Genomic DNA, 10,979 nt, shown 5'->3' on the forward strand with positions numbered 1-10,979 from the left:
TTCTTGTTCTTGGACACTCACCACTCCGCTGTCCAATTGCAATTCACAAATTCTAGCCCAGAGTCAAACAACACATCTGTAGACAGCCACAAAGCCTGTGGGTTTTGAAGGATTACCAAGCAACCAGACTAAGGTTCAAAAAAAGGCTTCTCTTGGCTTTTGAGTGCTATTCAGTGCATATAAAAATGTATGTAAAGAAAGGAGCTTTACTCTACCTATCGTGACTTCCTAGTGCAAAATTTATTACAATCTATGCCAATGAAATAGGAAGGGATAAAAGCAAGTGGTTTGCCTTCATGTACACTCTATAGTGTGTACATGACCGCAATTGCCGTCTAGCTGAATGGCATTTGCAGAATGAAATTTTTGTAGGAAGGACAAAATGGAATCCCAACTCTATTCATCGCCATGGCTTAGTTGATCACGATCAAGGGCTGTCTCTAGACTTAAACCGCTATTTCAGTGTCTGCACTTATTAGGGCATGATGATGGATTGGTATCTTAACTTCTCTATGATCTGGTCCCCTTATAAAGATAGTACCATCTGACAAAATTATAGAATTACAGTGATAGTTATCAGATGACACATTAGTGCTCAGCTCCATAAGGACTCACAGTAAACATTCAAGAAACACCACATTTGACTATCTTAGTCTTTTCAACTCCATTACTCTCCAAGATGTCATCTGTATTCCCGTATCACACCTTGCTTGGCACAAAGGTATAGCCTTATTCTAAGTTGGTAGTAGAGTGGAAAACACAAGCTATTCTAAATATACACACCTTACTTGCATCAGACCTAACAAAACCAGAACACATTAAATAAGTGATATCTCTTTTTGTACTCACAGAGATTAGAATTTTAGGGGCTGGAAAGATGGCTCAGTAATTGAGTACACTTGCTGCTCTTCCAGGACTTGAGTTCAGTTCCCAGCACACACATCAGGTGGCTCACAACCACCTGTACCTCCAGCTCCAGTGACTTAATTTAATTCTTAAAATTTAAAAATCAACCTTTAAAAGAGGGTTAGAATTTTAGCCTGTACTAACTCCAATAGTTCATCCCTTAATGTCAATCAATATTCTGAATTAACAATCTGGATACATTATAAAATACAATAATAGTTCTGCAGAAACTATTTGCAACAGTCCAAACTACTAAAAAGTACAACAGATCCCAAACAATTTACTATACTGCTCAAAAATGAATAAATAGGCCAACAGCACATCCTAGATCAGATACTGTTTCCTTCAACAAAAACCAAATAAGTAAGGTTTAATTCCTGGTTTCAGAGAATTGACTCTTCTAGGCTAAATCTATTTTGCAAATATAATATATTTATTTCTACATCCTCAATAGGACACACAGGATAGTCTCATTTCCACTGAAATAAAAGAAGGGAAAGTGGACACAGGAGAGCCAGACGCAGGGGTGAATAGAATTTGAACACAGATGTTCCTGTAAGGTTTTTCCAGTTAAAACTACATAGAAGCTATGTGTAGGCACAGTTTTACATGTCTATATTCCCCAAATATGAATGGCTAACTAAACTGTAGGAACACTGAAAATTCAAGGCCACCCTGGGCCACAAAATGAGCACACCAGGTCAGCCTATATGACTGTGCTGGCTAGTTTTGTGTCAACTTGACAGAAACAAGCGTCATCGGGGAGGAGGGGGCCTCAACTGAGAAAATGCCTCCATAAGATGAGGCTGTAGGCTGTAAAGGCAGTTCTTAATTAGTGATTGATGGGTAGGTCTCAGCTCACTGTGGGTGGAGCCACTCCTGTACTGATGGTCCTGGGTTCGATAAGAAAGGCTGAAGGAGCCATGAGGAGCAAGACAGGAAGCAGCTCTCCTTCATGGCCTCTGCATCAGCTCCTGCCTTCACGTCCTACCTTATTTGAGTTTGGTCCTGACTTCCTTCGATGATGAACAGTGATATGCAAGTGGAAACCAAATAAACCCTTTCCTCCCCATGTTGCTTTTTGTACAGCGATTCATCACAGCAATGCTAGCCCTAACTAGGACAATTTAACATAGCAACCCTGTCTAAAACAAATAAACAACACACACACACACACACACACACACACACACACACACACACACACACACACACAGCTTTAAATTTTAAGAAATCATGAATAAAAACCTTCATCAAATTAGTTCCATGACTTCTAAAAACTTACACACAATTAGACCAATTTTAAGACATGACACATGATACATCTTTAATAATAGATTGCTTGCAGACAGATAACCTCTAGAAATGGATTAAAGGATTACTATGTCCCACCCACTAGAACACAATCTCCAACTCCCTGAACTCTAGATTTCAGAGCCCAGAAAGGACAGAAGAGTTGCTTAGCAAAGAGAAAGGGGTTCCAGGTTCTCCAGCCACAAAGAGAGTGTAACCTCAAAGTATCCCCACCAGGCACGGAGGCAGGTCTATCTAGTTCCAAAATAAAACTTCAAGTACTTGATCACCACCACCACCCCCCCCACACACACACACGGGGAAGGGGGTACAGGTATGCAGCTTGTCTGTGCATTAAAAAATTTATTTGAAAGCAAACCATAGTAAATCAACAATATGCCCAGGAAGACAAGGGGAGGAGGACTTGAGCTCAGGGGCAGGACTGACACATTTTTTTCCCCACATATCATTTTTGACTATCTGCAATTTTTAACCCAACTATCCTAATCTGACTATCCAAAACTTTTAAAAAATATACTGTACAAAATTTAAAAATTAGATAAGGAGAAAATATTCCTTTTCCTAACCTTCTCAAAAATCTGAAAACTTAATTCTAACCATCACATTCTTTCCTTCCCTAAGGAAGGCTTGCACTTAATGTGAAACCTTGTGCCATTCACGTGGGATTGAATGTCGTTCTCCAAACCACTGCCTTTTTTCATTCAAGCACACTCATTCTTTACAGTCTCTGAGGGGCAAAACTCACATTGAAAGTCTCAAAAGAATCAAAACTTAATAAATCAATTTCAGGGTTCAAAAGATGCTTGTCATATAATGAAACCTCCTGGAAAACAAAGACAAGGCAAGCCTCTCTCTGAGGCACCCTTCTGTCCGGTCCCGAGTGTAAACACTCAGTGTCTCTGATGGAATAATGAATGTTTGTGAATGAGGAGGGTCTTTTAAAACTGGACGTACAGATCCATTTCTTCATTAAACACAGATGCACAAGACAAAAGGGTCAGATGATCACTGTTAGACAATGCAGGACTTTCATCTTGGAGGTTATGCCTCGAATTTGCTTTAGAAAAAGAAACAGAGGTGCCTTCAACCCAGTAACTCAGCTGTGTAATATTAAAGTGAAGTCTTCTAGTAGATATGTTAGTTTGACCTTCTGAATGGCTTTGTGTCTTTTCCCTCAATGCCCACTACACTTCCCTCCTAAGGGTAGAAGAACAGAGCTGGCCTTTATTGCTCTGTCACAAACTTTCTGGTGGCTTATGAGAAATACTCAGTAAGTATCTAGGAAACAAAGGAGGAGCTTGAGAAGACCTGATTACATTTCATAACTAATAATGCACCTGAGAAACCTGAACGCAGTCACCTTGTTCAGGGCGTCTAACACTCAGGTCTACTTGCTGTCCCCTCACCCATACTCTGAAAGAAATAAGGTGGATCTCTCTTTTAGCCTGTCTTGAAAAACTACAAAGGTCCACAAGATATGAAAAGGAAGACAAAGTCATATTAAACTATAAATCACCAAACTCTTTCTTGTTTGTTGTCTTGGAGACGAAACAAGGGCGTCACTAGTACTCTACCACTAAGTGACATCCTCAGCCGTTGCCTTTAAGTGAGGTAATTTATTAAAATATCCCCACTGAAAACAAAGCAGAAGTAACATCTCTGACTCGAAGAAAACAGATTATTAGCTACTCATATCAACCTACATGTGGAAAGCATAGGAAACTCAGAAACTTGATTTCACTTTTTTCAATATATGGCTAAATGGCACAGGAGTGCCATTTGAGCTTGAGCTTATGAGCTAGTACAAGAGAAAATATTTAGCAATATAGAAAGGTGGTACTTTCTAATTTAATTTATATTATTAGGTGTACAGGTGTTTTGCCTGCTTGTCATGCATATCTGTGTATAATGTGTATGTCTTGTGCCTGCAGAAGTCAGAAGAGAGCATCAGATCTCTCAGGACTGGAGTTACACATGGTTGTGAGCCACAATGTGGTACTTCCAATTGAACCTGGGTGCTCTGAATGAGCAGCCAGTCTCTGAACAGCTGAGCCATCTCCCTAGACCTAAGTGGTACTTTTTAAAAGTAATGTTTTCTAAGGCACAAGACAAGCTATTAAGATAGTAAAAATTAGAAAATTATTTTGAAATTAGTAAATTTATATCAGTATATTAGTTATTGTGAAATAATTTGCAATGTTGCCACCAATAATTTCTTTTGGATAAATTGCCACTGTTCTTTTCTTTCTTTCCTTTTTTTTTTCTTTTCTTTCTTTTTTTTTTTCTGAGACAGGGCTTCTCTGTTTAGCCTTTGCTGTCTTGGAACTGGCTCGGTAGACCATGCTGGTTTCAAACTCAGAGGAATATCCCTTCCTTTGCCTCCAAAGTGCTAGGATTAAAGATGTATTCTACCACTACTCAGTACCACTATTGTTCAATTAAATATTATGGCATCATAAAATCTATAAAAATACATCACATGATATTTTTTAATGGTAACTTTTAAAGATATATTTGCCAAAAAGAAAACTTTTCTTAATTTACCTTGTGTGAATATAACAATCTTTCCTTTTATAAGAAGAAAACCTGGTGTTTGTTTAACAATTGCATAAGTAGGGGCTACAGAAATGTCTGGGCCGTAAACAGTGCTGGTTTCTCTTCCAGAGGACCCAGGTTTGATTCCCAGCACCACATGGGGTTCACAACCTTCTGTAACTCCAGTCCCAAGGATATGACACTCTCTTCTGGCCTTCACAGGTGCGGAACACAAATTGTGCACAGATTTACATGTATGCAAAACACCCATACCCATAAAAATAAAGCAATTTTTAAAACATTTCTTAATTCTAAAAGTATTGCTTTTTGCAGTTGTAAGTGTAAAAAAGACATAAAGATGACTGTCTACAACTTCCCTGTAACTTTCCATTTATTGAAAAATTGAGGCAAGCTATGATGTCAGCTTATTAAATTAAACACATTAAAAAAGACAACTAAGGAATTTTAAAACAAATAATTAATGACATTTGAATGAAACTTTAATGCAAGCATTAAGTAGGAAGAAGGCAAAAAAAAGGAAATAAATATCTGCACTAATTGATATAACAATCACTGAGATGACATCTTTCATTTTAATTAGGATAACTGAAAAGTATCCACAAACAATAAAGCAAGCTGGTACTTAAGGAATCGTCATAACATGGAAAGAGCCTTGCTGGGCTGTTAGGTAAGCAGAGTTGGCCCTCACCAAGTTTTAACTAATTCTCTAAATAAGACAAATGGGTAATCTTATTGAAGACTAACAAATATCTTAAAACTAAAGCAAGGCTCACCTAAACCATATAAAAGAAAAAGGAACAATCCGTTTCAGTATTTCCTCTACTAACTCATTTTACCCTGACATTAATCTTTAAGTCACTTTCAGGACAACGTACAAACTTACGGTGTTTGTTGGATCTTCTTGCAAAATTCGGTCATACAGTTGTATAGCATCATCATATCTATTTAAAAAGAAAGATATATCAGGAATCATTACTATAAAATAAATACAAGAAAATACTAAATAGGGCTTTCTCATCATTGATAACATCTACGCAAATCTTCCTATTTTCATTTTACAGCAAACATTTAGTTTACTTTTAAGAACAAAAAAATCAAAGTATTTACAGAGAAACCTACAAAAAAAAATCATCATTAATTTCATCTAAATTCAAAGATAAGAACTATCAACCAAGGTTAAAAACTAGCTTTCATTTAATTTATTTTTTTATTTTTAGCTTTTTTTTTTTTTATTTTTGAGATTGTGGCATTAGAGTTACAAGCTGCAGCAGAGTACACGGAAATAGAATGGATGAGAAACTGAAGATAGAAAACAGGCCACCGGGTACATGTTGGAAGTAAAGGGCAAAGATTTAAAAGCAAGAGCAACAGTGGACTTGGCTACTGCAGACACACTGGTATCAGCGGACTGAATGTGTGTGAGAACCATACACACACACTCAAAGCTCTGTGTGGAAAGCCGACAAAGTGAAAAACAGGTGAGAGAGGCTCATTTCTATGTTTCCAACAATGAGGAAAACCTCAGGCCAGATTACTTGAAGTGCCAAGCAACAAGAACACATTCAAAACTGTTGACAGGTGCAGAGAGCACTGGATGACACCCTCACTCCCACTGCCCTACCAATACAAGCTGACACATCCAAAGGGGAAATGTAGTCTCCACTGGGCCCCATGGACACCTCGCCCAAGAATATATTCCAACTGTCCCTTATTCAATCTGACATCACAGTGCTGCACCAAACACAATTTTTCCAACCAAACCTGTTTCCTATTTTTCTTTTTGTTTTCTTAGGTTGACGACAACTCAGCTCAAAGAGTCATTTTTATCTTTCCCTTTACTTCTAAAATGTTATTGATGGTCTGCTTTCTCTTAATTGCTTCCACCCATCCTCTATGCCCTGCTATAATTTACAGTAATAGCATGAGAGGCTCAAAAAACTGTTCTTTATTAGACTATACAGTTACACAGAATGTTGTACAGTTAAATCCAAAGGGTGTCACTTTCCTTAGATAACCTAAAATGGGTTCTTATCCTCAGCTGACACCCTTAGCACGGCATATTAGTGACAAAGAAACGTAACTGCCTGGAAGCTCCAGCTTCAATTCCAGCCGAGACTCTCTAGCCACAATTCATTCTCCTGTGTTGGCCACACATGTGCTTCAGATCTCTCAGCATGGGTCCAAGAGCAGAGCGTCCCCACCTGTGGACTCCACAGGCCATTTCTGGGCAAAATGCAGTTTTCAAAAGGAGTTATTTTTCTAAAGGATTGAAAACTCTTGATCCAAGCGATGACCTTATCTTCCATGTACTTTGAGAGTGTATGCATGACGGGGTGTATGCTTCCTGCAAACCCTAGAAAGTAGGCCAGACCCTAATTTAGAGGAAGAAAGCTGAAAAGACTTGATACTCATTTGTCAAGTCCAAAACTAGAAAAGGCTAGACCTGGGATCTCAAGTCAGTTCTTCCGGTAGAGCAGGACCTAATTTCACTAGGCAGAGTAGCAAATGGGTTCATGTCCAATGCTATCTCCTAGCAGTATGGGCGGGATTTGTATTGAGAAGAACCCTGACATGAGACAGAGCTCAGACAGCAAGGCCCTCCTGCATCAGTGATGTACTGTGGATACAGCTTCCATGTCTGCCATGTTTAAGTGACATTACATTGTTCACCAGACGTTTACCTTTCCATAGCTTCAAAGCGCATGCCCGTTAGCCGCTTAACTCTGTGACTACCAGGGAACTGTCTTCTTAACTCCTGAAGACAAAACTGAAAACATAAGGGGTTAAACAACAACAATAAAAAGACTTGAACAAGTGTGATTCCGGCACATAAAAACGTTCTATTTAAAAATGATCTAAAGTATCTAGTTTCCTTTCCTGTTTTATTGCTAGAGCATTCCGTTGTTTTCTTTTGTGTGCATGATGCTAGAGCGCAGAACCTTCTACAAGCTAGCCAAGCATCCCACCACTGCATTACAGCCCTAATACTAGCTTCCTGTTAAGAGAAACATTCAAAACCTGTTATAAAAAGCATCGATACATGCCTTACAGTAAGCCTTAACCACTCACTAGTATATAACTCATGAAGCAAATTGAATATAGGGTAAAATATAATCAGATTAAATACTCACCAATGCCAAATCATCGCGACCATAGTCTAGGGCTGCAATCATCACTTGTTCATATATGATCCAAACTAGAAACATGAGATGGGAAAAAACCCTGAATTTAATATAGAAATTTCCCAAGCAGAAATTAATAAATTCTTCTACTTTCAAATATTTTAGAGAGTATTACTTATTAGTAATTATACTTCTAAACTTAAGAATGTATCTGTATATATATTCAGCAATATAAAATCTTCTAAAGTAAAAAAAAATTAGTATTTAACACATACCAAATTCTAAAATTCTCTATGAAATACATTTTGACTAGATCAGAATGCCATTATGAAATATACATTAACTAAACATTTACCAGCTTTGTGAGCCTTTAAAACCTAAGTGCCTGTTCAATGGCTTCAATACTGTGGTGGTTTGAATAAGACTGTCCCACAGTCTCTGGCACTTGGAGACTTGGTCCACAGATGTCTGGGGACCTTGCTGGAGGAGTCCATCTCTGGGGAGCAGGATCTGAGCTTTCAAAGCCTTTCAAAACTTCATGACTGTAGTTCGAGAAGTGAGTCTCCAGTTTCCTGCTCCTGCCACCATTATGGGCTCTAACCTCCTGGAACCATAACTCCAGAAAAACTGTCGTAACTCGTCTGTTGCTGTGATGAAACACCACTACCAAAAGCAATTAATTTGGGGAGGAAAGGGTTTATTTCCTCTTATAGCTTGAAATCTGTCATCCAAGAAAGTCAGAGCAAGAACTCAACACAAGAATATGGAGCAGGAACCAGTGACTAGGCAATGGAGGAGTGCTGCTTACTGGCTTGCTCCTCGTGGCTTGCTCGCCTGCCTTCTATAACCTGCCCAGGGTGAACTGGGCCCTCCACACACATCATCAGTCAAGAGAATGCACCAAGGGCTGGCCCACACGCCAGTCTGGTGGAGGCATTTGCTCAGCTGAGGTCCTTCTTCCAAAAAGACGCCAGCCTGTGAAACGCTACATAAAACTAGCCAGCGCGGACTCTTTCTTCTATTAGCTGTCACAGTCATGGTGCTGTATCACAGAAATAGATGCAACTACTGCCAACAACTGTAAACGCTCCTTAAACTACAACACCATTCACTACACTTCTTCAAAAAAGGAGTGATATATCTGATACGTAAAATTGAATAAAAACACATTAAATATGAAGAATCATAAGACATGCTGGGCCTACACATAATAAATGAACACTTACTGTCGTCTCCAAGCTTAGAAGCATAATCATTAATTAATTCTTCTCCGACTTCCATGATTTGTTCACTATTTCTTGAATTTTCTTCTCTCCATTTTCTCATTTTATCTCGCATTTCTGAAAAATATAACATTCACATTCTTTACATATATAAACATATGATAGATTTTAAAATACTGACTGAATGAAATCAACTATTTACATATGGAAATGAACTCTAACTATGAGGTGCAGGGAAGTAAACAAGAAAACAACTACAACAAAGGAAATCTTTGATTGAACTTAGGAAATAATATGAATAACATCAGTAAGACCAAATAATTATCATAAAATCGAGAACAACTTTGTGAATTACAATACAACAGGAAATTCTAGAATAAAGAACTCTGCTATGGTTTAAATGTCTCTCCCAAAGTTCCGAGGTTGGAAATCTGATTCCTAATAACCCAGACTGGAGTGGAACCTTTAAGTGGCATTAGATCTTAGGGCTCTGTCCTAATGAAGGGTCAAACCAGTATCAGGAGTGAGTTGACAGGGGTATTAGTTATCACAGGGGGCTATTCGTGACACAAGTTCCTGAATTTTGAAAGAAAAGCAGTTCTGCCCCTTAGGTCTTGTCTATTCACAAACTGTCAGCCTTCCCCAGTAGCTGAGAGCCAGAATGCCTTCACCATAAGCCAAAAACAATCTATTTTCTTTAAAGCAAAACAAAAATCCCATTAAAAATTAATGAAACTAAAAGCCCTGTCCGGAGGGCTAAGAACTGACTATAAAAAAAAAAAAATCAAAGTATTCTAGAAGCATATCTAATCTGGTTCCTTTTAAATAATATTATAGGCTAAATGTGTATGACTCTTTTCAAGTTTTTTAAAGATCCCAAGACTCAAAGTGGTGACGTGCCCTCACAAGACAGCAGAGGTTTTGTCTTTGCTGTCAGACACTAGCTGTCTAGTCCTCACTGGACACTGGATCTGCCTCCAGAAAGGCACAGAAAACAATTTATAGTTCAAGACATCCACAGTGGCATAGTTGTTGTGTTGGCCGGAACTAAGACCAATAGTTAAGGTATGACTAACTGTCCAACTGAGTACATACATGGTTTCTTATTTTTAATCTGTACACAAAGATCAAGAGTGGAAATGCATTACTCAAACTGCCAGGGTTCAAATCTCAACACTGACACTTTCTACTTGTGTTAAATTAGCTGAGTTACTCACTTTGCACTTCAATGTCCTCCTCTATCAAGTGAATATAAAACAATACTTGTATAATTTGGCTATTGTAATGAACATTATTAATTAACTGTATGTGTTGAAAACAGGACCTGGCATAAGATGAGCTTTTAAGAAACAGCCATTGCTAATATTTCAGCCACTAATATTTTGTTCAGTTTTTCATGCATACTGCTTGTTTTCTATGGTCCCTGAATCAGCAGATTCTAGAACTTTGCCCTACTCATTCTATCTTCATCTATAACTGCAAATACTATCATCTCAGTGTGTTTACAGCACCTCTGGCTTGCTCTTTACTTTGCATTTTATCGAAGAGTTTACACTTGAGTCAAGAAACTACCACCTCGTGGCCAAAATTTGCAGTCAATTATTTTGGAGGCAAAGTTTTACTAGAACCTATGGCTTTTTTTTTTTTTTTTTTTACTTTTTTGAGCTGCAATGTTATATACAGGTATAGCCAATGGGAGCCAAACAATACACAAAGCCGCTGATGTTTACTATCTGGTTCTTCACTGGAAAAAACAGGCTGACACCTGGCTACACATACTAAGAAGCAAAAAGAGCAAGGAATCCAGTCTGAGCACTAAGACTTAGATCAAATCTGCCTCATCAACCTAAAATGGTGA

General features: G+C 38.2%; 1 protein-coding gene across 1 annotated transcript in view; it reads right to left on the reverse strand.

Annotated features, from left to right (window-relative positions):
• Positions 1 to 10,979, reverse strand: part of Emc2 (ER membrane protein complex subunit 2) — a 33,563-nt gene that overhangs the window by 17,285 nt on the left and 5,299 nt on the right. The window contains exons 2-5 of the mRNA XM_027431448.2: positions 9,125 to 9,238; positions 7,908 to 7,972; positions 7,458 to 7,543; positions 5,660 to 5,717 (exon numbers count right to left, since the gene is read on the reverse strand). Coding sequence (XP_027287249.1) covers positions 5,660 to 5,717; positions 7,458 to 7,543; positions 7,908 to 7,972; positions 9,125 to 9,238 — 323 coding nt within the window. The remainder of the gene's footprint in view (positions 1 to 5,659; positions 5,718 to 7,457; positions 7,544 to 7,907; positions 7,973 to 9,124; positions 9,239 to 10,979) is intronic.

Source organism: Cricetulus griseus, chromosome 10, assembly GCF_003668045.3.
Source record: "Cricetulus griseus strain 17A/GY chromosome 10, alternate assembly CriGri-PICRH-1.0, whole genome shotgun sequence".
NCBI lineage: Eukaryota > Metazoa > Chordata > Mammalia > Rodentia > Cricetidae > Cricetulus > Cricetulus griseus.